Source organism: Cyprinus carpio, chromosome B13 (genome assembly GCF_018340385.1).
Source record: "Cyprinus carpio isolate SPL01 chromosome B13, ASM1834038v1, whole genome shotgun sequence".
NCBI lineage: Eukaryota > Metazoa > Chordata > Actinopteri > Cypriniformes > Cyprinidae > Cyprinus > Cyprinus carpio.
The window spans coordinates 4,641,624-4,668,225 of NC_056609.1; the positions used below are offsets into that span (position 1 = coordinate 4,641,624).

General features: G+C 38.5%; 2 protein-coding genes across 30 annotated transcripts in view; one reads left to right on the forward strand and one right to left on the reverse strand.

Moving 5' to 3' along the window:
- Nucleotides 1-89: 89 nt before the first annotated feature.
- Nucleotides 90-12,190, reverse strand: LOC109100371 (E3 SUMO-protein ligase ZNF451-like). 9 transcript variants are annotated; one of them, XM_042736093.1, is made up of 14 exons: nt 12,017-12,185; nt 11,691-11,782; nt 11,459-11,542; nt 10,411-10,524; nt 8,690-8,801; nt 8,447-8,597; nt 8,161-8,287; nt 5,557-5,713; nt 5,253-5,397; nt 2,169-3,619; nt 1,720-1,806; nt 1,457-1,534; nt 1,290-1,317; nt 90-989 (listed from the first exon to the last, which is right to left on the reverse strand). In XM_042736093.1, exons 2-14 carry the CDS (start codon nt 11,742-11,744, stop codon nt 983-985), a joined length of 2,595 nt encoding a protein of 864 aa, XP_042592027.1. In that variant the 5' UTR covers nt 11,745-11,782; nt 12,017-12,185; the 3' UTR covers nt 90-982. The 9 variants fall into 9 exon arrangements, with proteins under 9 accessions (XP_042592027.1, XP_042592024.1, XP_042592023.1 ...); XM_042736090.1 differs by lacking the exon at nt 1,290-1,317 and having other exon boundaries at nt 12,123-12,190; XM_042736089.1 differs by lacking the exon at nt 1,290-1,317 and having other exon boundaries at nt 11,691-11,778.
- Nucleotides 12,191-15,253: 3,063 nt separating this feature from the next.
- Nucleotides 15,254-26,602, forward strand: part of dst (dystonin) — a 156,053-nt gene continuing 144,704 nt past the window's right edge. For 12 of the 21 annotated variants that reach the window (XM_042736050.1, XM_042736052.1, XM_042736054.1 and 9 more), the window contains exons 1-4: nt 15,255-15,683; nt 16,005-16,036; nt 16,424-16,594; nt 20,879-21,092. In XM_042736050.1, the coding sequence (XP_042591984.1) occupies nt 15,503-15,683; nt 16,005-16,036; nt 16,424-16,594; nt 20,879-21,092 (598 nt within the window). In that variant the 5' untranslated portion in view covers nt 15,255-15,502. Of the gene's footprint in view, nt 15,684-16,004; nt 16,037-16,423; nt 16,595-20,322; nt 20,636-20,663; nt 20,781-20,878; nt 21,093-22,539; nt 23,048-26,602 lie in introns of those variants that run through there. The other 9 variants (XM_042736048.1, XM_042736053.1, XM_042736061.1 and 6 more) reach the window with 6 other exon arrangements.

Here is a 26,602-nt window from a genome sequence, read left to right on the forward strand (position 1 = left end):
GACAGCGTCAAAATGACATTTACACGTAGTAGTAGCCGAATCCTTGACTTGTAATTATAAAGTGATGTGAGATATTTTAAAAGTGATAGTACTATATAGTAGTATATGACTAAATGTAATAATTTATTTAATATCAAACCAAATATTTATGCAGCAACGTAGCATGACCCACGCGAACAACTTTGTGTGATGACTCGAAAATGCACTGAATGGAACCTGTTCGTTTAAATGAATCGTCCAAAAGAACCGATTCGTTTAAATGAATCGGACTTCTCGGCACTTATCGACCACGTTCTAGCGGTTTCCAGCGCTCTTCAGTAACATCTCCAAACATGGGCTGGAACTTCCCTTGGTAATACACTCCTTCAGACATGAATGCAGGAGTTCACCTCAGAGATTTCAAAGGAGGGTGGGATTCATTTCTAGGGTCAAGGGCCAAGATGACATCACAGAAAAGACAAAAGCCAGAACACAATGAGATTTCTCAGACAGTAACCGGCAAGATATGCTTTAATTACTTTCCTTTATTTAAACTTAAGAAAAACACAGAAAGAAAAGAAACATGTTTAATCACTCCAGTGCATGAACGACATGATTAAAAACACTCAAATTGAAAGTGACGTGATATACAGCAAAGTATGGTTACCCATACTCAGAATTCGTGCTCTGCATTTAACCCATCCAAAGTGCACACACACAGCAGTGAATACACACACACACACACCGTGAACACACACCCGGAGCAGTGGGCAGCCATTTATGCTGTGGCGCCCGGAGAGCAGTTGGGGGTTCGGTGCCTTGTTCAAGTCGTGGTATTGAGGGTGGAGAAAGCGCTGTACATACACTCTCCCCACTGACAATTCCTGCCGGCCCGAGACTCGAACTCGCAACCTATGGATTACAAGTCCGCCTCTCTAACCATTAGGCAACAAATTGTGTCTTCACTTATCAAAACTCCTGCAAGCTTCTTTTCAAGGCTTCTTCAAACTCTGCAAAATAAGAATGCAAAAATTTAAGAATGCAAAAAAATATCTTAAAAAGTTACTTTTTTTTTAAACAAACCTAATTTCTATAAAAGTAAAGTTCAAATTAAAATGTGTGGAACATCCAGCCAGCGATTACTCAAAATACTGTGATACAGTGACAACATTCAACATCTGTGCGGTTACACCCAAAACATAAAAAAAAGCCAAAACACTGCACCATATATGTGCTCAAGAACCCTGCCCACGATCCAATCTATTACAATAAATATCCCACTGAGCCTAAGCTCCATAAAATGAACATACCTACAATGATAATACTCTTCATGTAAAGCTGGCAAAATAATCATCTGATTAATGAATGAAATGAGCTCTGACATAATACAATACAGCCCCTACACTGTTCAGAAATAAGAGAAATATAAGATCTTTGAAGCAATAATACAAAAATATGTCAAGAATGATAAAATTACCAAAATCCAGCTCTTCTGATTTCCTGGCCTCCTCTGCACTCAAAGCCAAAGCCAGTTTAATGTCCTGATCAAATTTATCTAAGGACAAATATAAATAGGCAGGCACTTCAATGCTACGTTTTCATTTGCTTAGTTGATTTGCTAATATTTATTTGAACCATCACAGTACTAAATTGAAACATAATATTGCAAATCTAAACTGATATATTACTGAAATACCACTTATGGACAAAATAAATAAAAAAAAACAGTGGAAAACCTACCATCACCATCTTGTGAAATGGTTACCTCTTTTTTAACATCAAGAATCCTTGAGGTAATGGCATTCTTTACATCTTGAAACTTTGCCACTGAAAATAAATAAATAAATGTAATTAATTTTTTTATGTCTTTGTATATGTATGTATACAGTAGTCAAAATTTGAAGTGGATCAAAAAACTTAATCGCATTTTTTTCTAAGACAAGAACGCATTTTGGTTTTAGGAAAACTTTAATGAAAGGTTTTGATCCGCTTCAAATGTTGACTAGTGTATATAGTTTTATCATTCCCATACTTCCTTCACTGGTATTTCATAGCTTCCATAACTTGTCCAGACTGGTAGTGTACATGTTAGTTTATTGCTGGAATTTTAAGGGATAACTGATCAATTATTCATCATTAAGGGGGGAAACAAGCTTTATATCCATCCAGACACTAAATGAAAACCTCACCATTACTCTGAGGGAAGATCTCCTTGGCATTTATTATGCTGATGGAGGCGGACGGTTTCTTGTCTGTGCTGCTGGGTCGGGAAGAAGCGCAAGGTTCTGACTGGCAGTGATGCTTGTGGTAATGTGAATGGAAACTGGGTATATCTTTGTGGCTCTGTGAGCAAACAGTGCACAAAACATCGAAACTCTTCTCATTGCCCTGGGTCTTGTGTGTCAGCAGGATGTGCGTCTTCATCTCGGCGTAGGTGGGCATGTTTTTGTCGCACTGGCGACAGCAGTAACTGCATTTATTTTCGGTGGCTAACTGTTTCATGCACTTTGTGAACACAGGTTTCCTTTCCACCTTGGATTTCTCAGAGCCCATGCAACGACAAAGTTGCCCAGGGCTTGTACTCGCTATTGGACTCTCAACGATGTTTTCCATGGATGCTTGGGAATTATTCGGAGCCGCTTCCAAGCAGTAGTAATCTTGGCTGTGCAGACTGTTGTAGTGCTCCTGAAAGTCTTCCTCGGTGTCGTACAGCATGCTATCGCAGAGCCCGCAGAAGTAGCGCAGGACTATGTCGCCACCGTGCTCAGTGGCGCAATGCCGCCGCAGGGTGGAGTCCTTGAAAAACTTCTGCGGACAGTGGCCACAGGCAAACCTCTGGAAACTGTGGCTGCTCAAATCGCCGCAGTGTTTCCGCACCGCCACCTCAGAGTCGAAGAGGTCTTCACACATCCGACAAAGCCAAGACTCTGCTTTGGGAGGCGGGATGCAAGAGGAAACCGCTTTGGTTTGGGTGCTGGTGGACGGTTTGGGGGACATACTAGACGAGACGCAGTCGTCTGCTGTGTCTTCTCTTTCCTGGTAGTAGCTGTGCCCTCTGTGGCTTACACCAACATGGCCCATGATGTCTTCCATCCTCGGCATTTCCACCTTGCACTGTCTGCAGTGGAAGAGGAAGTTCGACAAATGAGCACCACCGTGGAACCGGCTCATGTGCAAGCGCGCTATAGACGACTCGCCTATGATCTTGCCACAGACTGCACATTTGTGAAAGATCTGATTGGCAGCTTGGAGGTGTTTTCTTGCTTGATCCTCCTCCTTGAAGCGTAGGCCGCACTCACAGAACCAGGCGAGCTGTGACCATTTTCTTGGTTCAGTTTGGGAATCCATGCTGGCCAGTCTTTGTCGTTTAGCTGAAGGCCCGTCTGAATTGCTCCCACATTCCGTGGCCTTCTGAGCGAGTTGGATTTCACAGTAGTTGCTGTAGTACAGAAGGGCCCTGTCCATGCTGAGGACCCTCTTCACCTCATGTTTCAGGAGCTCTTTGTGTTCCTCCATCTGACTCAAGCTAAAAAAAGGTTTGGGGCATGAGGAGCAATGACCCATGACCGCCATCGACCTCATGATGTCAGCCACGCTTTGATCGGCACTGACAATAGCGCAGCCATTATTGCAGTGCACACTGGGAAATAAAAAAAAAAAAGAACAATAGTTAGTGCATGATAAACCCAATGTATCCAACCGTGTGTTTTTATGTGATGAGAAAACGTGTATAAATCACAACAGAAATACATTTACCGAAAATGTTCTTCGATGCAAACAAACAAACAAAACCATGATTGGATAACTGGACAAACCCGTGAAATGATCTCATTGCACACCATCTCAAACATTGTTTTATTGTTACGTTGTGCCAGTTCGACAATTTTGTTCTTGAACACATGATGGAAACGTTGCTTTATTCTCATGTTTTATACGGTATTCTATTTTTCCTCAAAAGTTAAATTCGCAGCTTTGGATGGAAACATAGCTACTGTTGCATGTCAGAAAGTTTATCACTCTCCAGACAGGAGTGAACATAAAAGGGCAGTGTACAAATACTAAGAAACTGCATGGACCTTTTTCACATTTCCGGGATTCTCAGCAGCGGAAGTCGTCATAGTTGGGTTAACTTCTTGAGCAGTGAATGGAAGACTACCACAAATATATTCTTTTGCTTTCCCATTTGCTCAATAGATGCTACATCAGAAACACCCTTGCATTAGAGTTAACTAGTTTTTTTTTTTTTTTTTGTAATTTGATTCAAAGGTAATATAATACAAAGTATAGTATTATAAATGTACGTACATTTAAAAAAAAAATTCAAAATATAAATAAAAAACTTTTGAGGATTTACGATGCTGATGGCCGTTAAACGTGGCATCACAGTCTTGTGTAAAGTGTCCATTGTGGGGTATTCTTCTCAGTCTGTTCTGTTGTATAGAGCTTATTCTGGAATGGAATACGTCATCCTGGAAAACTTGCATAAAAACGTGCATACTGTGCACAGTATGCATACAACAGAAATGGCAAGAGTAGGGCCAGTGTTACCACCTTGTGGAATAACTGATAAGTGCAAAAAAAACAGTATGCATGTGTGACCTACATATACAAAATATGCAGGTTACAAAAGTGTACCATTATGACGATGAATTTTTTGTCACTTGCACTGTATGCAGACCCTCATGTAAAAAGTTTATTTTGGGCTTTAAAGAAAGTGGGTCACCCCCACATGGTGGCTGTCATGTTGACATCACATGACCTCAAATACAGTATACTACACAGCAGTCGTCAATGATTCTCACTAACAATATAGGGCTATTCCCACTTCTAATCTGTTAAACTAGGGTTGTTATACAAGAACACATACAATAATCAAGGCAGGCATTATTTCTTCAATAAAACAAGAGCTTTAATGTTAATAGGGTTACAAATTAGTAACAGATATACGTTTCATTAACCCTGGAAACAAACAAATATTTTGTCTTTGCTCTTTTTTAACAGCAACTAGATACAATATAACATAAGGAACTACAATGCAGACTTAGTTGTACACATTGTAAACCCTGGGTTAATGGTATCCTGGGTTATCCATTTGCTTAAGACTTTTCAGAGTATAAATAAACAAATAAACAGGGCAGTTCCAAAAGGGTCCTTGCACCATTGGTGCTTGACCCATAAAAATGAGTGCACCTTTAACACACATACACATGCATCATGTCAGATGGACTGAGAAAAGTAAAACTTAAATCTGAGAAACACCAATATAGACTTACTTGAAGTGTGCTCTTGCCTCCATATGCGAGGTTAGCACCTTAGCACAGACTGTGCATTTGACGGTGAAGGCAATGTCCTTACAGAGAGTGATTAACCGGTTCTTTGCATAACGAGGGACTGGTATGGGTACGCTTGGTTTTTTCTCTGAAAGTCAAGACATGACATTAAATGTTAAAAAAAAGGAACAAACAGGAATTGTTTTTTTTTATATATATGTATCAGCCAGTCCTAACAATACCACAAAACAGCTGGAAACAGTCTGATGAATGTGCAATTTGGATTTGATTGTTGAAGACCACACACCCCAGAGAGTGATGGACTGAGTGAAGTGTTTTGCAGACATGTGCTCAAGGCATTCGTCCTTGATGTTGAAGAGGAGGTAACAGGCAGGACATGCAAAGCATACAATCAGCTGATAGCTCTGGGAACGGCTGTGACCATCAGTGTCAGGGAAAGACACCTACAGATGACATCAAACACAAGAGACAAAGCCACTTCTTTCTTTCATATCATTTCCATAACAAGACAATGAAGTAAACACTTAGAGTGGTCATAGGATCTTTTAAGGTAAAGCGGTTTATCTTAGTTCAGGTCTTAAAGGAATAGCTCACCCAAAAATGAAACGTAACTCATCCTCAGGCCATCCAAGACAGCAGATATGGAGAATTTTAGTAATACATTACTCCAGTCAATTAATGTCTTGTGAAGTAAAAAGCTGTGTGTTTTTAAGAAACAAAACCTTATTAAAGTGCTTAAACTTCATTATCAAAATATCAGTCTATGATCCGTATAACACTTTGTCCAGGGAAAAAGTCCATCCCCTGTTGTTGTCTCACATCAAAATCCAGCCACATATTTGTTAGGGGTCAAGCACCTAAGGTGCTCAGGTACTTATTATATCCGTTAGGTTTCTTCTGCTCTGGAAGTCTATGGCAGCCCATAGAACCCTTTGTCAGATGTTACTGTATGAATTTGGAGCATCCACCCCAAACTCTTTAGCGCCACCAATAGGTCAAATTTGCACTCATATTTCCACTAATAACTTTTGAACCTGAAGTTCTAGAAGTAAAATCATTTTTGCCATCTGATCCTTTGGCTCATGCCGAGTCGAATGCATGCCAAAATGTAAATTTCCATGAGTCAAGTTTTTCGCAATTTTTAATTTAACTTTTTCCAACTCGTCCAGACAGTTTGCCCGATTTTCACCAAAACTGGCTCAGATCATCTTCAGACAATGTTGGCAAAAAGTTATCCAGTGATTTCCGATAGACCAAACTGTTTTTGTTAGCATGTTAACAAATTTGACTAAGTTTGTGCAAAAATGGACATGAGGCTACATTTCCGCAATGCTTTAGCAGATTCTGTCAAAAGTTGGTGTGTGTTATAATATGTATGACCTGAGGGCACTTGAGTAGTTTCAACACAGTGCCTTCAACAGGTCAAAAGATATATGAAAAATAACATTTCTGCATATAACTTCTGACCATTTTAGCCAAAAATCAAATCAGCATACCAAATCGAATGATACCTAATTTTTCTAATCATGCCTTTTTGGCCGTTGAACAAAGTCTTTACTGAGTCATTACAGACAGCTCCTTAGCTCTTCATTTTACCTCTGTTGTGCTTGGCCCCTTAACTGCTGCTTGCAACTACATTTTAGAATTTTTTTTGCTTGTAAATGGTGCTTGATCTGTGCATATTTCTCTCCTATATGGATGAGGTGACTTTTTCACAGAAGAAAGCATTATTATAATTTTGGGACTCTTTGGGAAGCTAGTGATATAATGCTACATTTCTCTGAATCTTTATTGATGAAGAAACAAACTCCTCTATTTTGGATGACCTAAGGGTGAGTACATTTTCAGCAAGTTTTCATTTCTGGGTGAACTATTCCTTTGTGTGGCAATGCTTTCAGACAACAATTGGCCCATTTAATAGTCAGGGTCAGAGAGGGCGGAAAAACAGCACTGCGACACTCATCTCCCTTGCACAAAACAGCTCTGTACTTCTCAAACTGCATCAAAACAAATGCACATACGTCCTCAACATTAACATTTCTATAAATAATGCTCTCGTCACTCATGGGTGATATTTCACTTGTAGAGCTTCAATGATAAGTACACCTACATTAAAGGATTAGTTCACTTTCAAATTAAAATTTCCTGATAATTTACTCACCCCCATGTCATCCAAGATGTTTATGTATTTCTTTCTTCAGTCGAAAAGAAATTAAGGTTTTTGAGGAAAACATTCCAGGATTTTTCTCCATATAGTGGACTTCAATGGATTCCAAACGGTTGAAGGTCAAAATTACAGTTTCAGTGCAGACAGTTGGCAGATGTGAGAGACACCCTTTTTTTTTTAACTAGAAATAGTTTAGCTAGATAAGACCCTTATTCATCGTCTGGTATGGTTTATAGCCCTTTGAAGCTGCACTGAAACTGTAATTTTGACCTTCAACCCCATGTTGAGTCCATGACGTCTACTACATGCTGGAATGTTTTCATCAAAAACCTTAATTTCTTTTCGACTGAAGAAAGAAATACATAAACATCTTGGATGACACGGGGGTGAGTAAATTATCAGGAAATTTTCATTTGAAAGTGAACTAATCTCACACAAACAATGTAAATGGGTTTTGCTAAACATCACCTCTAGGTTTGACTTCTGAATAAATTATCCATACAGAATGTCATGTTTCAGAAATCTCAACGAACAAAATAAAAGATCACCATCAATATCATCACTAAATAAATGTATTAATGTTTTTTACAAAAAAGAACTCGATTAAACATTTTATTAAAACATTAACATGTTTACTTTGATATTGCAGGGGATAAAAATACTATATGACCCTTTTATAACATCAACAATCACAAGGATGAAAATACTGATGAAAATGAAAACCATAGATTCGACGTGGTCCTTCCACGCCTGTCTGGAGTGAAAGCAGCGGCCACAGGCCACGCAGGCACAGAAAGCAGAGGGACTGCCTCTCAGGGTAATCGTGGGATCACAGGGTGAATGATCAAACCTGACAATAAAAAATTTTATTTGGTCAAACAGAAAAATTCTGAGCAATTTTTGAACTTGTACTAAGTACCTTTTAAGATGACCCTCGAGCAAAGGAACATTGTCATAGACTCTGCCGCAGTTGATGACCGGGCAGGTTCGAGGAGAACATTGATAGTACCTTTTAAGATGACCCTCGAGCAAAGGAACATTGTCATAGACTCTGCCGCAGTTGATGACCGGGCAGGTTCGAGGAGAACATTGAGCTGCAGCGGGAGCTGGTCTGCGCCTCCACAGTGACCTGGCTGAGCTCACAGTGCCAGGCTGTAACCCTGAGCAATCCAGAGAAAGTGAGCAGAAGCACCAACCATATACACATACACCCTATTACTGGAAATAATAAAGTTAGAACAATATTACAGACCTGGCATTTTTAGCCAAATATCCACACATCGCTTCGCATTGCTACTGCCACTATTACTATGGCTGACTGACAGCTCGTGCCGCCCATGTGCTTGCTGTGAAATTATTTTCTCCTACAAAACGAATCACAAAATCAATGTCATTTATCCTAAACATGCACTGCAAGTCACCTTCATTTCTATAGCACTTTATACAATACAGATTGTTACCAAGAAGCTTTATAGTGAAGAATAGTTCACCCAAAAATGAAAATCTGCTGAACATTTACATCCAAGATGTCAATGTGTTTCTTAATGGGAACAGATTTGTAAAAATCAATCATTCCATCAGTGTCTCAGCAATGGATCCTCTGCAGTGAATGGGTGCCGTCAGAATGAGAGTCCAAACAGCTGATAAAAACATCACAATAATCCACATTCTTGAGAACCCAAAAGCTGAAACAAATCCATCATTAAGATGTTTTTAACTTTTATGGATAAGTTCATTTCCAGAATAAAATAAAATGCTGATCATTTACTCACCTCCATGTCATCCAAGAAGTTCATGTCTTTCTTCAGTCGAAAAGAAATTAAGGTTTTTGATGAAAACATGACAGGATTTTTCTCCATATAGTGGACTTCAATGGTGGCCAATGGATAGAAGGTCCAAATTGCAGCTTCAAAGGGCTCTACACGATCCCAGCCGAGAAATAAGGGTCTTATCTAGCCAAACAATCATTAATATTTCATACTTTTTAACCACAAATGCTCGTCTTGCACTAGCTCTGCAATGCGCACACATGACTTCATGCATCATGTAATCACATTGGAAAGGTTACGCGTGGATAGTTATTCGTCTATATTCTTCAGTTAAAAAGATAGCGAACGGCAAAAAAAAAATCTCATTTTCTCCTCCAACTTAGTTGACCAATCGTTTCACTAGATAAGACCCTTATTCCTCGGCTGGGATCATGTAGAGCTCTTTGAAGCTGCTCTGAAACTGCATTTTTAACCTTCAATCCGTTGAGCACCACTGAAGTCCACTCTATGGAGAAAAATCCTGGAATGTTTTCCTCAAAAACCTTCATTTCTTTTTGACTGTGTTTTGATAGATATGGATTTCTTTTATGACATGAGAGTGAGTATATTATCAGGAAATTTTTATTCTGCCAGTGAACTAATCCTTTAAACCGTTGCTTCCGGCTAAACTAGTCCATAATCCCTAATAACGCTTCCTCCAGTGAAAAGGTGTTCTGGTCTGAATCAGGAGAGAAATCTGCACAGATCATGCTCCGTTTACAAGACAAAACAGTTGGTGTTGTGGATTTTGATGTGAGAGGACAACAGGGGAAGGACTTTTTCACTGAAAGAAGTGTTATTATGGATATTGGATGGATTTTGGCATGAAGCAACAGATTAAAATCAAAACACCTGAATGCTGGATTTGTTTCTTGGACACATGCAGCTTTTGGCTTCTCAAGAAGATGTTAACTGATGAACTGTAGAGCTGTGGATTATTGTGATGGTTTTATCAGCTGTTTGGACTCTCATTCTGACGGCACCCATTCACTGCTGAGACAGTGATGGAATGCTACATATCTACAAATCTGCTCCCATGAAGAAACACATTTTTAGTGCTTTTTCATTTTTGGGTGAATGGTTCATTTAGTCTTGAGTGGTGGTATATGCAACTATGCATTATTTTTTTTTTTTTTAATTCTTTAAGGACTGAGAAAAGTCAAACCTTAAAAGCTTTGCACTTTTCAAGCCTCTCCAGTTTTTCCCCAGCTACTTGCCGTGCCAGTCTGTCCAGCGTGGGCATAGCATGAGCCCTCTGCTGGTCAACCTGCTCCTCAATCTGAGCATTGCATTTGAAGCACAAAAAAGGACAAAACAAGGACATTAAACAAAATAATAATAAATCTGCTGCAGCTTATACGTGTAAATAATATACACTGAATAGTTCCCCCAAAAATGATATAAAATCAGAATATATTTGAAGATTGTTAAAGCTTCTTCTTCTTTTTCTCCATACAATGAAGCAGGACAGTGCTTGACTTAAAAAAAAAAAAACCCTATTCGCATCCACGTTTACACCCATCACCTATCAGTCACACAACACTGTGCTTGTATGGGGCGGGGGAGGTGTGTCTTATGGAGCACAGTAACTAAGTGGAGAGGTGCGGGAGAGTGAGAACCGGTTTGTTTTCTGACACCCTTTTTAACCCGAGGCTTCCCTTCTGTCCTTCTCATCTGCCTCCCAATAAACACTACAGTATTATAAAAGGTGTCTATATGAGCCTTGCACTATAAGTTATATTATACTTAAACAAGCCAAGTTTGACATGACTGATGTCATTTGATCTTCCATGGATTGAGACCAACTGTGATGCAAACGGAAATTTAAGAACACCATTTACATGGCATTCATGCATTTGGTAGATGCTTTTATCCAAAGAGACTTTGAAAGAGATTTTGTTTGTTCATTACAGTTTAAGTAAAAAAAAATAAAAAATCCCTGCAATACAAACTAGAAAAGAGTAAGTTAAATATTAGCCTGTTCCTCACATAAAGCTATCGTACGGCTTCAGAAAACGTTGAATACAGCACATTGTTGGAGTTTGGCTGTGTGAGTCCTGATGGAAAAGAGCAGCTTGGACATTCTGCCAAATATCTTCTTTTGTGTTTCACAAAACAAAGGTTACGGGTTTGGATCAACATGATGGTGAGTAAATGATGAGACAACGACCTACACCTACTTTATACCCTAGACAGTGTTACAGGACACTCACGGTGTGTGCGGCGGACATGCCACCCTCATCCTCTCCGTCACTCAGCAGGTCTATGCACTCCAGCACCGGTCTGAGAGGACCCTCCTAAAACACAGTGTTTTAATGCGAATTCATCAGTTCTGCTTTATTACACAGACTCAATCCAGTTCCCAAGTGTGAAGACCTAGATCCAAACAACTGTCCTAATAACTTAATTTAGAAATCAAGGCTGAGACATTTTAGGCACACTTACAGACACAAATTCCACCTCATCCTCCACATCCTCAGAGACTGCAGAGGCAGACATCACACCTGTCCTCCGTGGAGCATCACATTCATCACTGCCTATTTAAAGACATCAGTGTGAAGTGAAGTGTTGCATGCAAAAGAGATTTTAAAATTAACTGCATAACCTTTAACATCTTAACTAGCATTTAAATGTTATTTTACGTTATTCAACGTGGATAAGGCTCGGATTTTAGAGTAAATCAAAGAAGGTAATCAATTCTGCAAACAGCTGCATGAATGTCAACTAACGTTACTCTCGTCGACAGGAAGATGAGAGAAAGTCACACCAACCCGTCTCGAAAGCCGCTCTGTCACGATAGAGCTTGCAAACAATTCACAGTCAAGACAAAATCGCAAAATCTGATGCTAATTCGAGTAAAAGTTAGCAAACCATTACCAAAACTGAGCTCGTAGGAAGCGAGCGTCAAATCTAACACCACAGGAAAAGAGCTCGTCAAACTAAAAGTAGTCCAGCACACGGTATCATTTTTTAATTTTACCGTTATTTAAATAATAATAATGAAACTACTGTTTTTTTTCTTCTTCTACAAAATACTACAAAAGGGAAATAACAAATGATTGCATAACTCATGCATACTGCATACTGTAGGCTATGCAAGCTATTTTAATTTAAAAACATTTATTATGAATTGTTAATATAATCTATGATTATCAAGACAACCAGTGTAATTTGTACACATAAAACTGTATAGCCTACTTGTTTCATAACTAAAAAATATGATTTACCTTATAAATTGAAAGGTAGCCTAATAGCCAATTATATTAATCTTATATGTTTACAGTAAAATATTATTGGCAAAGGTATCTTTTATACAAGCATCCCTATGTAAATTGCTTTATAATTCATAGAAAAGGGCATTCCCAGAAATGTTTGTTTATATTTTTTTATATATATAGTTATCCTAGGGCTATTTCTTATGACTATTAACAATTGTGACCCTGGACCACAAAATCATAGGAGTCATTTTTTTTTTTTTTTTTTTTTTTTGAGATTTATACATCATCTGAAAGCTGAATAAATAAGCCATTGATGTATGGTTTGTCAGGATAGGACAATATTTGTCCGAGATACAACTATTTGAAAATCTGGAATCTGAGGGTGTAAAACAACAACAACAACAACAACAACAAAACGAAATATTTGAGAAAATCTCATTTAAAGTTGTCCAAAATGAAGTTGTTAGCAATGCATTTCACTAATAAAAATTAAGTTTTGATAAATTTGTGGTAGGAAATGTACTAAATATCTTCATGGAACATGATCTTTACTTAATATCCCAATGATTTTTGGCATAAAAGAAAAATCGACAATTTTGACCCATACAATGTATTGTTGGCTATTGCTACAAATATACCTGTGCTACTGATGACTGCTTTTGTGCTCCAGGGTCACAATTAGTTCATGTTATTTATTTATTTATTGATTTATGCCATTATTTCAGTTTTATTTGTGTCTTGGGTAATATTACCTTCCATTGCTTCTGTGTAAATTTAAACAGATTATAATGGCTCATAAAGCTCAATTTAACTGTTATTACACTGTAGGCCTAAAAGTAAAATAGGTAATACAGGTGCATCTCAATAAATTAGAATGTTGTGGAAAAGTTCATTTATTTCAGTAATTCAACTCAAATTGTGAAACTCATGTATTAAATAAACTCAATGCACACATACTGAAGTAGTTTAAGTCTTTGGTTCTTTTGATTGTGATAATTTTGGCTCACATTTAACAAATACCCACCAATTCACAACAAATTAGAATATGGTGACATGCCAATCAGCTAATCAACTCAAAACACCTGCAAAGGTTTCCTGAGCCTTCAAAATGGTCTCTCAGTTTGGTTCACTAGGCTACACAATCATGGGGAAGACTGCTGATCTGACAGTTGTCCAGAAGACAATCATTGACACCCTTCACAAGGAGGGTAAGCCACAAACATTCATTGCCAAAGAAGCTGGCTGTTCACAGAGTGCTGTATCCAAGCATGTTAACAGAGAGTTGAGTGGAAGAAAAAGATGCACAACCAACCGAGAGAATCGCAGCCTTATGAGGATTGTCAAGTAAAATCGATTCAAGATTTTGAGTGAACTTCACAAGGAATGGACTGAGGCTGGGTTAAATGGATTAAGGGTTTTGAGTGAAATACGTGTCGAGGAATTTGGCTACAGTTGTCGTATTCTTCTTGTTAAGCCACTCCTGAACCACAGACAACTTCGAGGCGTCTTACCTGGGCTAAGCAGAAGAAGAACTGGACTGTTGCCCAGTGGTCCAAAGTCCTCTTTTCAGATGAGAGCAAGTTTTGTATTTCATTTGGAAACCAAGGTCCTAGAGTCTGGAGGAAGGGTGGAGAAGCTCATAGCCCAAGTTGCTTGAAGTCCAGTGTTAAGTTTCCACAGTCTGTGATGATTTTGGGGTGCAATGTCATCTGCTGGTGTTGGTCCATTGTGTTTTTTGAAAACCAAAGTCACTGCACCCGTTTACCAAGAAATTTTGGAGCACTTTCACGCTTCCTTCTGCTGACCAGCTTTTTGAAGATGCTGATTTCATTTTCCAGCAGGATTTGGCACCTGCCCACACTGCCAAAAGGACCAAAAGTTGGCTAAATGACCATGGTGTTGATGTGCTTCACTGGCCAGCAAACTCACCAGACCTGAACCCCAGAGAGAATCTATGAGGTATTGTCAAAAGGAAAATGAGAAACAAGAGACCAAAAAATGCAGATGAGCTAAAGGTCACTGTCAAAGAAACCTGGGCTTCCATACCACCTCAGCAGTGGTCACAAACTGATCACCTCCATGCAACGCCGAATTGAGGCTGTAATTAAAGCAAAAGGAGTCCCTACCAAGTATTGGGTACATGTACAGTAAATGAACATACTTTCCAGAAGGTCAACAATTCACAAAAATGTTTTTTATTGGTCTTATGCAGTATTCTAATTTGTTGAGAATGTGAAATGGTGGGTTTTTGTTAAATGTGAGCCAAAATCATCACAATTAAAAGAACCAAAGACTTAAACTACTTCAGTCTGTGTGGACTGAATTTATTTAATACACGAGTTTCACAATTTGAGTTGAATTACTAAAATAAATGAACTTTTCCACAACATTCTAATTTATTGAGATGCACCTGTATGTAATATAATAATAATAATAATAACAATATGTTATATATAATATCCTATAGGCTACTACAAAATGCTATTCTATGCTCACTGTACTTTTTCTTAAAGCAATGTTCTGGCATTATTGATATGGCAAGTTAACTGTAAATCACCCATATGCATATTCCTGCTAAGTCTAGTGGGCTCTGCCATTAAATCTGATTCTGATTGTAAGTCGTTAAAATAAAACTAGTTTAAGGCGTCCCAGAAATGAATGGAATTAAGTCCACATAGAGTGCGTCACAAAAGAGCTCACGTTAGAAACACACGGTCAGTGTTTATTTATGCTTAGAAACACATCACGTGGACGCTTCGAAGCGCACGCAGACGATGCTTCTGCGGTCGCGCGCCGCAGCTTTGCTGAGCTCAGATGAGATGCTGCTGATGCTGGCGCTGCCCTGCATGAGCTCAAAAAACAGGGACTCCTGCTGAGTCATGGCTTGTTGTGGTCCATTACTGAAGTACAGACACCATGAGATAGATTATATGTCGAGGACCTACAAGCGAGGCGTTGCAGCATGAAATAGCCGCTCATTGTAACCTATTTACATAAGGAGAGAAAGCATACGTGTAGGAGTGGCTGTCCTACATCGCAATGATTGCTGCGGCTTTTTTGGTCTTACTGCGACCCTTAAGTATTCAGTGTGTATTATTGCTATTATTGCTTTTGGTAGGAACTGTCGCCACGATCCTGTTTCTCAGCTGCTGGCATCGGAAGCTCCGAAATGAGAAAATTCCCATAAAATCCGTGCTTACGAGGCGTTCAAGGAGTCGTGGTGAGTAGACAGACGCGTCGCGTTAAGTCCACCCTATATATGTGTTTCTGTAGGATGTCATTGCGATAACATGCATGCTGCACAGTATTTTTTAGACATTTTCATTCATTCTTCTCTAAAAACGACACGGTCATCAAAGCGCCTGTGTTCGGCATGTGAGCGCGAGAGCGATGCTTCGTCTTCATCGTCTGTTCTCGTTGTGTGTTTAATAAAGTGTTCTTTATTTCAAAACCAGACAAAGTTATTTGAAGAGCATCTCTAAGAGACAATATGACTGAATGCATGTGGGGTTTGTTTCAATCATTCCCATTTGTTCTAGAGCTGGTTTCCGGCCGCATCATTTTCGCTCTGAGGTAAATCTCTTTCTCTTGCTCTGTCTGTCAAGGTCATAGAAAAGTAGAGCAAAGCATCCAAAAATAATGACATTCTAAAGAAATGTTTGCGTAATGTTCTGTTTTGTTTAACAGCTACTGAGTTACTTTCATCTTGATGAAGAAGTAGTATCCTAAGCAATGCGCATTGCGCATGTGTGGCTGATTAATAATTCAGAAAAGACTAGCCTTATGTAAATATCGTATGCTACCAAGAAGTAGGCCTAGCCTACATTTTTGAAAACTATTAAACAGCGAAAGATAGACGGAGGTGGCAAGTGTTATTATTTTAGGATAGAGAAAATTGCAATGATTTGTAGCATTTCGCAGTTTTTGTCCTGCGATGATATTATGGTCATTGTTTGACAGGTATGTCGTCACAGTCCACGTCTCGCGAGGAGAAGCGCACGCGCGCGCGTTTCTGAAGAGAAGCACCTCACCGAGAGCGAGCCGGACTCGAGCCTGAGGAAGCGCAGAGTGAAGAAGAGAGTCCAGCCAGACTTCTATCACTCCGTGCAGCTCACGCCGACACGCAAACCTGTAGGTATATCCTCATGAGGCATTCACTCGCTGTCCACTCTTAGAAAAAATAACGTTTTTAGAATGTTCTTCACTCTTAAGAAAAACAATGGTTCTTTTAAGAACTGTTTACTGAAAGGTTCTTTGGGGAACCAAAAATGGTTCTTTGAAATCCCACCTTTATCTGTGAGAGTGTATGTGTACCTTGATCTGTAAGTACAGACCACTAATGCTAAAGACATCTGATGTTATCTTGAGCCACATCACTCTCTGTTGAGCGATGTTGCCCAAAATAACTTCAGATATCTTAACCATTAGCACTGTAATAAATTAAAAAGCATTTTTTAATTCTAAAAAGAAAAAAAGAAAAGAAAAATAACACAAAATAGTAAAATGTAATAAAGGAGCTAAGCTAAAATCAACATGAAATAAAAATCAACTTTTCTTAATACACAGCCATTCATCTGTCAATATTATGATTAAAAAAAAAAACCTTTCACCAAATTCCTGGCTGTGCCTCTGCACCTTATCTGTATCAACTTTAATTTTTGGTGGCCATTACAAAGCCCAACTACTATTTTTCAGTCCCTCCCTCCAATCACTTCTAGACCACTTTTCTCCATCCAAAAATGAAAGAAAACCAATATAAAACTAAATTTCTTTTGCTCACAAATATATGGCATTCCAGAGGTGGGTTGGTAATGCCGTTTAATATTGACTTTAAATTGCTAAGTCAGTTTGTGTTTCTCAGTCATCGATAAACACCTCAATGATTGAGCAAGAGTTGCAATGGTTAAAACCTGAGAACGTGAAAGTGTGTCTTACTGATGGTGAGCCAAGATTTCTTCTTGAGAAAAAACAAACAAACAAACAAACTATTTTTCTTCTCTGAACATATGTAAATTATAAAGACCCAAAAGGCCATTTTTGAGTTGTCATTTATGTTTACTAAAAAAAAAAAAAATGCAATGCATGATCTTTTAGTGCTAACACAAAATGTTTTGGATATAATACCAGATTTTAAACCATTTTGTAATGTGGACATCATAGGAACATAATGCAGGAAAAAAAGAAAAAGAGAAACTTATTTAATTCAAACAGTAGAAACATGGGCACTGTTAACTTTAGACTGACCAGACCCTTATGAAAGGCAGGAAGGTGATCAAAGGCCCTTTGTAAGTGATATTTATACTCTGAATAACAGGATGTGGATGAGTGTGATTTTGCATATGTGAATTTGGCATGATGCTCATTTCTTCTTCTTTCCTTCAAACAGGCCTTCCCTGTTAAACCACTATATACTGTATAATTGCTAGAACAGTGCATTGCCCATCTCAACTTTGTTGTGCACTCTTTGTTTAATCGATAATGGCATCTCACTGCAGTGGTGAGAGAGGCACTGAGAGTGTCTAGCATTTTCTAAAAATAATAATACTGTAAAGCTGCTTCTGATGTATTACCTTACAACAGAACTTGATGCTTGTTGTTGGAGGCACAATCAATAATAGTGCATCAGAATGCTCAGTATTACAAAGTTTTGCACTGCATACTGTGTAGTACACAAGAATTTTGTAGGTGTCTTCTTGTACATCAGATTCTTGCTCTTTGAAACACTCTGAAATCATGCTGGAGAACTCGTGCAGAACTCATGGCAGCTCTGGGCTTGTGATTGAAGGGAAGCATATTCACTAGACTTTTGTATATGTGCTCAGCAAAGTCATAAATAATAAGCATTTGAGTATGTTAAAATGTCTTACAGCCTGCCCTGGTTCTGCTGATTATTGTAAAACCCTGATAGTGAGTTTGGGCATATTCAGTGTGTTATCTGCTGAAAAATCACATGTGTCTACATTATGTGTATTACATTTTTCTTTGGTAGTGAAAGTAGACTTTATGCTATAGTTTGATGTGAATGTCACATACAGTATCTGACAGATTATCTGGGAAAGTTCTCTGCAATAACATATTTCATTGTTAATATTGCTAATCATTTACCCAGATGATAGACACAAGCCTTATGTGAATATTATATGCTGTGTTTTTTACTGAATCCAGAACATAATGGGTATGTGTGGACACATCGTTTTGCTGGAACAGATTATACAGAAATTAGTTGTCATGCATATATCTAAAGTATTATAATGTTTCAACCAAGGAGTACATTATTGTAAATCTGGAAACGAATATTTGACCATATTCTGTGTTTCTTTTTCCACATGCTGTCTGGCTAACAGACCTACAGACAAGTGACCGTGTGCCTCGCAGCTGTTGACTCACATTCATGCTTTGACATGGTTGTCATACTTTAAGTTTGAAGGGACCAGGGAGAGTCGGCAGACTTCTGACTTCCATTAATATGTAGTGAAAGTGTAGTGTTATTTTTTAATTAAATTATCATTATTTTTTATTTTTGTTTTAAACAAAACAATGTTTTGACTACACAGCAAAGAGATACAGCTCAACACATTACATTTAACAACATACATTTACCACGCACAAACACAATGACTTTACTACGACATTTTGCAATATGAATAATAAGTTTTCACATTTGGAACCTTCTTTTTATTCACAGTGACTTCAGAAGAAATCATTTTTAAGGTGTCCTTACAAAAGTTGCATGTACTATAATAACAAAAAAATATGCAGAGTTACATGCAAGTAACCCTAAGACAAACCCTAATCCTAACCCTATAGTAAGTACATATTACTTAGTACTTAACTGCATAATTAGACTGTAACAAGGCTGCAAATCTTTCTATGCAAATATATGATTTAAAACAGTATAATAGCTATCAAACTATTTCTTGTTATTGGTTAAATCTGTATTTAACCTCAAAGTAAGTCTGCTTTTTGTTGAAAACATTAGAAATTTAGAAAAGTAATCAAATGTAAACAGTTACATTACTTTAAGTACTTGAACTAGTTACACTACTTATTACATTTTATATAGGGGATATATAATCGGTAACCTATTACATTTCTAAAGTATACCCTTTCCAATAATGTTTAAGAGTATATAAAACATGCAACAACTTGCCCCCCATGGTCTGAGAATATATTGTTTCAGGACACCAGTATATTGAATTTTTGCTGCAGAAAGAATTTATTTTTTAATTTTTTTTTACATTTTCATTAAAGGGTTATACATAGTTGTTGCATGCAAGAGAGACTTTTAAATTGCTTCAGAATTTCTCCTTTTTTTGTTCCATGGGAAAACTGTCTTGATATTTTTTTTGGTATATGAGACCCTGGTGCACAAAAGCAGTCATAAGTAGCACAGGTATATTTGTAGCAATAGCCAACAATACACCGTATGGGTCAAAATTAATCTATTTTTCTTTTATGCCAAAAATGATTAGGGTATTAAGCAGAGATCATGTTCCATGAAGATTCTTTGTAAATTTCCTACCGTAAACATATCAAAACTTATTTTTTTATTAGTAATATGCATTTCTAAGGACTTCATTTGGACAACTTTAAAGGCAATTTTCTCAATAATTTTATTTTTATTTTATTATTTTTTATTTTTTTGCACCCTCAGATTTCAGATTTTCAAATTGTTATAACTCGGTCAAATATGTCCCTGTCCTAACAAACCATACATGAATGGAAAGCGTATTTATTCAGCTTTCAGATGATCAAACTGACCCTTATGACTGGTTTTGTGGTGCAGGGTCACATATAAGGTATTCAGCTGTAGAGAAAGTGAAAGAGCAGTAAGTCACGCAGCTGGTGAGGATGCGGCGAGGCGAGGGTGAAGGCGCTCCAGGGATGGCGCTGTAACACCGCAGCAGACGGAGTCCTCAGCGAAGCTTTGGCTTCTGTCCGTGGTTCTAGTCTGCGCGTGTCTGTGGATGGTGACGCCGTGGGTTTGTATGCTCTCTCTCTGCGCTCTCTCTGTCTGTCTCTGGGGGATTTCGCACCATTTCATTCTTTGGATCAAACAGGGCGACGCGCGACGGAATTACAAGGGTGTGGTTCTACCCAAAATGACATCGCCTTATGTAAATGACAAGTGGAAGTAGGATCTCTGCCCATCTTTAAGAGATGTACACCGCGGTGAGTGTTGCCTTGTCCTGGCGGGGGAGCCACATGCGATTCATTCTGATGGGGTTTTGTTTTATTGTTGATCTCTAAACATCTGAGTCTTATTTGCAAAGAGCAGATGCGTCTTTAATCTCGGTCTGTTGTGAACGCAGTGATGGTGAGATAACTGTCGCTTTCGCTCGCAGCGCGCTGTTTTTATTTGCGCTCCTGTGCTGAATATGCGATTTATTGCATTTCTATTGTCTCTTCACGCAGAGCTCCGGGTCTGGGAACGCGTCCCTGCGCTGTTCTATGTCTTCATCGGCAGATTTCTCCGATGATGAAGAGTACAGTGTGAAATCTGGGTCGGTGTCGCCAGCACCGGGGGACACGTTACCGTGGAATTTACCCAGACATGAGCGCTCGAAGCGGAAGATCCAGGGAGGATCCGTGCTCGACCCTGCCGAGAGAGCGGTGCTCAGAATCGCAGGTAGGAATCCAAAATATATCCCAGCCTCATTCACTGGGCTCCATTCATTAGGCTCTTACAGAGAAAATGAGGAGGCCTGTCGTTTGCTATCTGATCAAGCAGCAGTCAGTAAACTAACTGCACGTGCAAATACAGAGTTGGATAAATAATAAGCAAAAAAGAGTTCGCGTTGTTTGGGCTAGTTTGGGTTTTAAGAAAGTATTTAAAAAGGCACTGGAACTTGAGATGTGTGAAGGGTTGTGCTGATCATGTGCTTTAAATGACCTGATCCTTGCATCTGCCTAAAATCTGCAGGTCATCATCATCATCATAATCTTTGTCATCATAAGAAAAATAATGAGCGTTAAGTTGCCTCTGATGCACTGTGAAACTGTTTTGAAAAAGTAGCTGGAATTCAGAGTTGTTTTTAAAAGCTCAAGGCTGAAAGATGAATCAGCAGTCTGTGATGTGCATGCTTTCCTGCTCTGGAATGAGAGGACATTCACTCTTAGGCTTCTGTAGCATCATTATGACCTATTCAACTTGAGAACCAGATGGCAGTATGACATGCCATAATAATATGCCTATATATATATATATATATATATATATCTATCTGTCCGTCTGTCTATCTATCTATCTATCTATCTATCTATCTATCTATCTATCTATCTATCTATCTATCTATCTATCTGTATGTCTGTATGTCTGTCTGTCTGTCTGTCTGTCTGTCTGTCTATCTATCTATCTATCTATCTATCTATCTATCTATCTATCTATCTATCTATCTATCTATCTATTTATCTATCTATCTGTCTGTCTGTCTGTCTGTCTGTCTGTCTCCTAATAGCCTATTTACACAGACTCAGAAGAAAAAGGTACAAATGCTGTGACTGGGGCGGTATCATTTCAAAAGGTACACTTTTGTACCATATTTACCTCTAAAATATGCATAGTATCTTATAGATACATATTAATACATAGCATCCCAGACAGCAAGCAGTTTCGGCCCAGATCCGGCCCACATCCGGCCCGTTTTGTATTTTTGTCTGTCTGTTTTTGTATGTAACTACTTGCTGTCTGGGATACAAACAGCCTGCAGTTCATAATTTGGCAGTTGCATTTATTTCTGTGATAAATAATTTTTCTTTTAATTTTTAACACAGGCTTTACCCTACAAATAAAATAACTTGTAAGGCATTATAAAAAAATAAATAAATAAATAAAAAAGAAGAAGAAGAAGAAGAAGAAAAGAAACATTAATATAAGGCAGAGCTGCATGGTGTTTAGTATTATAAAAGTTGAAAATTGTCGGCATCTACTTGGGAAGATATGGTTTGTCCTGTAATAGAGAGTTGTGTTTATCGAGCGCAGCGCCATCATGTTCCCGTTGCAAACGCGAGGACGGGAATCCTTCGGTTTTAGGACCTTGGAGAGCACGCGTGCAGACACATGGAGCAGTGACTGACCACCAGCGTGTGCCTCTAAAATAGAGGATGACTGTGCATGACACATTATCCCCTTCATGTAGTCTGACATTTGATATATGTATATATATATATATATAGCATTCCAGATGAATGCTGACCACACACGAATAGTGTCAAGAAGACTAGCAGCGTAAAATAAGCACGCAAAACGGCATATCGTTAAAACTGGTATAATTTTGAAGAACCTATTGGCGTTTGCTGGGATACAGTGAAGGACAGTCGCGGATCCCCTCTCACCGGCGCACGGCTGCAGCGGCAGAGGAAGTCTCGCTCATTGGCCTGTTGGCGGATCTGGGAGGGGACGCAGGGCGTCGCCGGTAACGGAGCAGCGGCGCTGATCGGTCAGGCTACACTTCGCCAGTGCGGCCGGTAAATGACCAGCCTCGATCGCTACGCAAATGGCCCGCTACGGACCGGCTCCGTATATGTTCGCCGACGAATTGGAGTATCTCCAGGCGTACGAGGACGTGCTTGAGAAATATAAAGGTAAAGAATGAATCCGGGTTGGCCGCTTGTTTAATTAATTTGTGCTTCGGCAGCGAGACGGTTAACGGTGTCAGAGCATCAGCGTGATTCATGCTTACATTAATACATATAGCTATTGTTTCATTGTGTACTCAACGGAAACCGTTTACTTGGTCGCAGATTTGCTGACCTGATGTGACAAATTTAATGAACCTGTTACAGTAAGACAAAACCCCTTTATTTTTGTCTATCTGACAGATCATGTAGAAATTGCTCTGTTTGTGTGTTCAGATGATTGCATTAGATGTTTGTTATATAAGCCCATTGTGAAATACTGATTTGATTGCTAGTCTACATCTGTCTGTGGTGTTGCCCCTTCCATCGTGTCTTCTCTAAATGCATCTCCCCTCATGCACTTACAGTGGCTTCAGCCATTTGGATCATTAGTCCTGGTTTAGGGATGTTATTTTCTTCTCAGCATCATCCTGCCAGTTAGCCTCTGTCTCTGCAACATAGATGTCTATGGAAATATATAAATGCATGGAAATACATTTTTCTCCATTGAATGAGTGTTGTTTTTGGTGATTTGTAGCTCAAGCAGAGCAGCAGATCGTCTATCAGCTGTTGAGTATCATAAGCTAACAGTCAGCTGCGGAAAAGCTCAACAGTGTGTGTTTGTGTGTGTGTGTGTGTGAAGCTGCTGCAGTCATATGATGAAGGGTCACTCTGATTCAGATTTTTGCTTTCTCAAGGCAATATTCTTGTTAAATAAGTTCTTATATTTATTATGTAAGATTTGTTTATTTTCTACAGAGCATACTACAGTTGTGTTAAGATTTAAGTGCATAAAACCATGGTGGCAAAACAGTTTTTATTAATCAGAAGACCTGTGTGTATGATTGTTTTGAAAAATGAAGTTTAAATTGCTTTAGTGGGTTGATGCACACAGCTGAAAACACCCAAACATTCCTGATTTTCTGGAATCAGTCTAGGTGTAGGCCACGTTTCGCTAAAAATGCTTTTGTTCTGGCTGTCAGGAGTGTTTGCCTGGAGGCCAGAGGTTATCAGAGCTAGTTTATTGGTCACTATAAACATGTCTGGGTGCCAACAAGCACAGTTAGAAAATAAGCAAGGTGTGAAGAATATACCTCAGTGTTTTTCACTCTTTTGGCACTAATTGAGTTTTTCACAGTCAGCTGCACAAAGCAAAAACCCAAGAATGACATTTAATCATTTTGTTTAAATGCAGCATTTTAACAATGCTTAGTTATAAACAATATGCAATATTTACTGTCATGTAGTTTTAATAAGACATTGTAATGCATGGGTAATGCTCTGTGGGAATGTTTTTTGAGTTATGATGGGAATAAATTGCTTTTTGAATTGGTTCATTAAAATTGACAGATCAAACTGATTCACACAGAAATGAATCACTGAAGTTTAAAACCTTATATTTTTCTCACTGTGAGTCACAACACAAGTCATCACATCAAAACCAGTGTGATATTCTCAATGTGTTGTGTATATATTCAGTATATAGTGCTGCACCTGTGTGTCATGTGCTTTAGTTTATGTTTGGTTCTCATCGAAGAATGCGTTTTCAACACTGTCTGAAAGGAGTCTTTCATAAGTAGTCTTTTTGCTTTAAGGGAGATTAACAAGGAATCTACATGACGTCTTGAGGTTAGAGAACAGTTTAGTGAAGAAAATGATACATTTCAGATTAAAAATAAGCATTTCCTTCTCTGTTGAATAAGTTAATGACACATGCTGCCTCATATTGAGTCCAGTTTTAGGTCTTCCTGTAAGAATGACTTTCTAACCATGTGACAGTGCCTTCAGTGACACTGGAAACTCTGATGCGCTGAATGTCCTTCCTCTAGAATCATCACCAGCATATCCCATGCTTAAAAATATGAAACGAGCTGCACTTTTTATAAAGTACAGATCCATAAAATTCAAAACAATATTAAAAGCCATCCATGTCTGTTATGCTTTTCAGTAGTGTATTCAGGCGGTTTGGAGTTCTCCAGAGAGTGGGAACTATGGACAATGATAAAATTGATGTTTGGTGGAAACATTCCTGGAAGTAATGTCCAGCTCTGTAGAGTTATACAGTAACACTGCTGGAGCTGTTCTCAGAACAAAAGCTCTTCACATAGACTGTCTGCTTCTTGTTTCTGTTATGCTAAATATCTCTATAGTGAATGCTCATGCTACATGTATGTTATGCAGGACTGAGTGTGTAGGAAGGGCTCAGTGCTGGGGAAGACACATTGAAACTGTTGCTTGTCAAACTACGAGTTATTCATAAATTAAAGCACTGAGTGTACCTTTATATAAGAGGGGGAGGGGAACAATATATTTGAAAAATATAAAAAAGATTATATATATATATATAGCAGGAATAAAACAAACATTAAAAATCACTTAATGTGTAAGTAATCAGACAAAATTTTAATTAAAAAAATATTGGATAATAACAATACTAAATAATAATAATATTTCGTAAAATAAATTTCCATAAAGCATGTTATGTTTTCATTGTTGCAGTAATGATTAATTTACTGTAAACATTTGTTATCAAAAATATAGAAATCACTTGGCACATACAGGTAATGGTTGACGTCTAGTGTCCAGTTACTTTGTGGAATTTCGTTTGTTTTGGGTTTCGAGGTAAGAAGCACTGAGAACGTGTGGTACAATACCTGGCTAATTGGGTATTAAAGGTAATAACAGATAAGCAGAAGGGTTTATTGTAGTGGTGTTCTTGTAAACCAGAGCGTTTCTTCTTAGATCAGATTAAATCGGTTCCTTTCAAAATGTCTTAATCTTGTACTTTTGAACGGGACCCAAATGCGCACATTTCAGTAGGCCTGTGAATGTGAGACTGGAACATGCAACCTGCTTGGGGGTCGTGCAGAGTTACCATCACACACAGGACCGCAGTGTACTAACAGGTGAAGACCAGAAATGACATAAGCCCTTGTGTTATTTTAACATTGTGTGGCTAGTAAGAAGGCTCAAGATTTACTCAGGAGTGGGCGTGTCTCTCATTTTTCTTTTCTTTTGAGCTCCAGTGTGTCCTTTCTATTAAGGTAAGAAGCTCTTTCATGAAATTCTAAAGATATGACACGCTTTACATCCGCTTGTCACTGTGGACTGTTTTTATAAGGCTTTTGTCATTACTTGATTGAGTTCTTATGTGGGTGAACACTAGAGAAGAAAAGTAACCAGAGGATTTGAAATATTAGCCCTTTCTGGTGATTGCATCATGTTTTGTCTGGGTAAACCATATTATTGTAATGATTAGAGTAGTAGCTGCAGAGTTTCATGCACAGCTTTCTCAGGTTGTCAGACTTGCTTTAGGGAAGTTGTGTGGGGGTCAAGGGTGTCGTGTTGCAGCACACCTGCAGCTATTATGTGTTAAGTGCCTCTTTCTGAGACACAACAGTGTCCCAAACCTGAACAATTCTTGCTTCGAAAGTAGAGGTAGGAACACATCAAAGCACTTCTGAATCCAGGGTTGCATAACATCCTGTCTATGAAGATTTCTTCATCTGGCTAGCATAGATG

What these genes read in the sequence shown, in the direction of transcription:
- LOC109100371 (XM_042736090.1), bottom strand. Translation starts at nt 11,744, where the DNA reads ATGTCTGCCTCTGCAGTCTCTGAGGATGTGGAGGATGAGGTGGAATTT. An exon ending in AAAAGTGCAAAGCTTTTAAG is followed by an intron (nt 8,802 to 10,410) that starts GTTTGACTTTTC and finishes TTCGTTTTGTAG; the next exon opens with GAGAAAATAATTTCACAGCA. An exon ending in GATCTTCCCTCAGAGTAATG is followed by an intron (nt 1,807 to 2,168) that starts GTGAGGTTTTCA and finishes ATTTATTTTCAG; the next exon opens with TGGCAAAGTTTCAAGATGTA.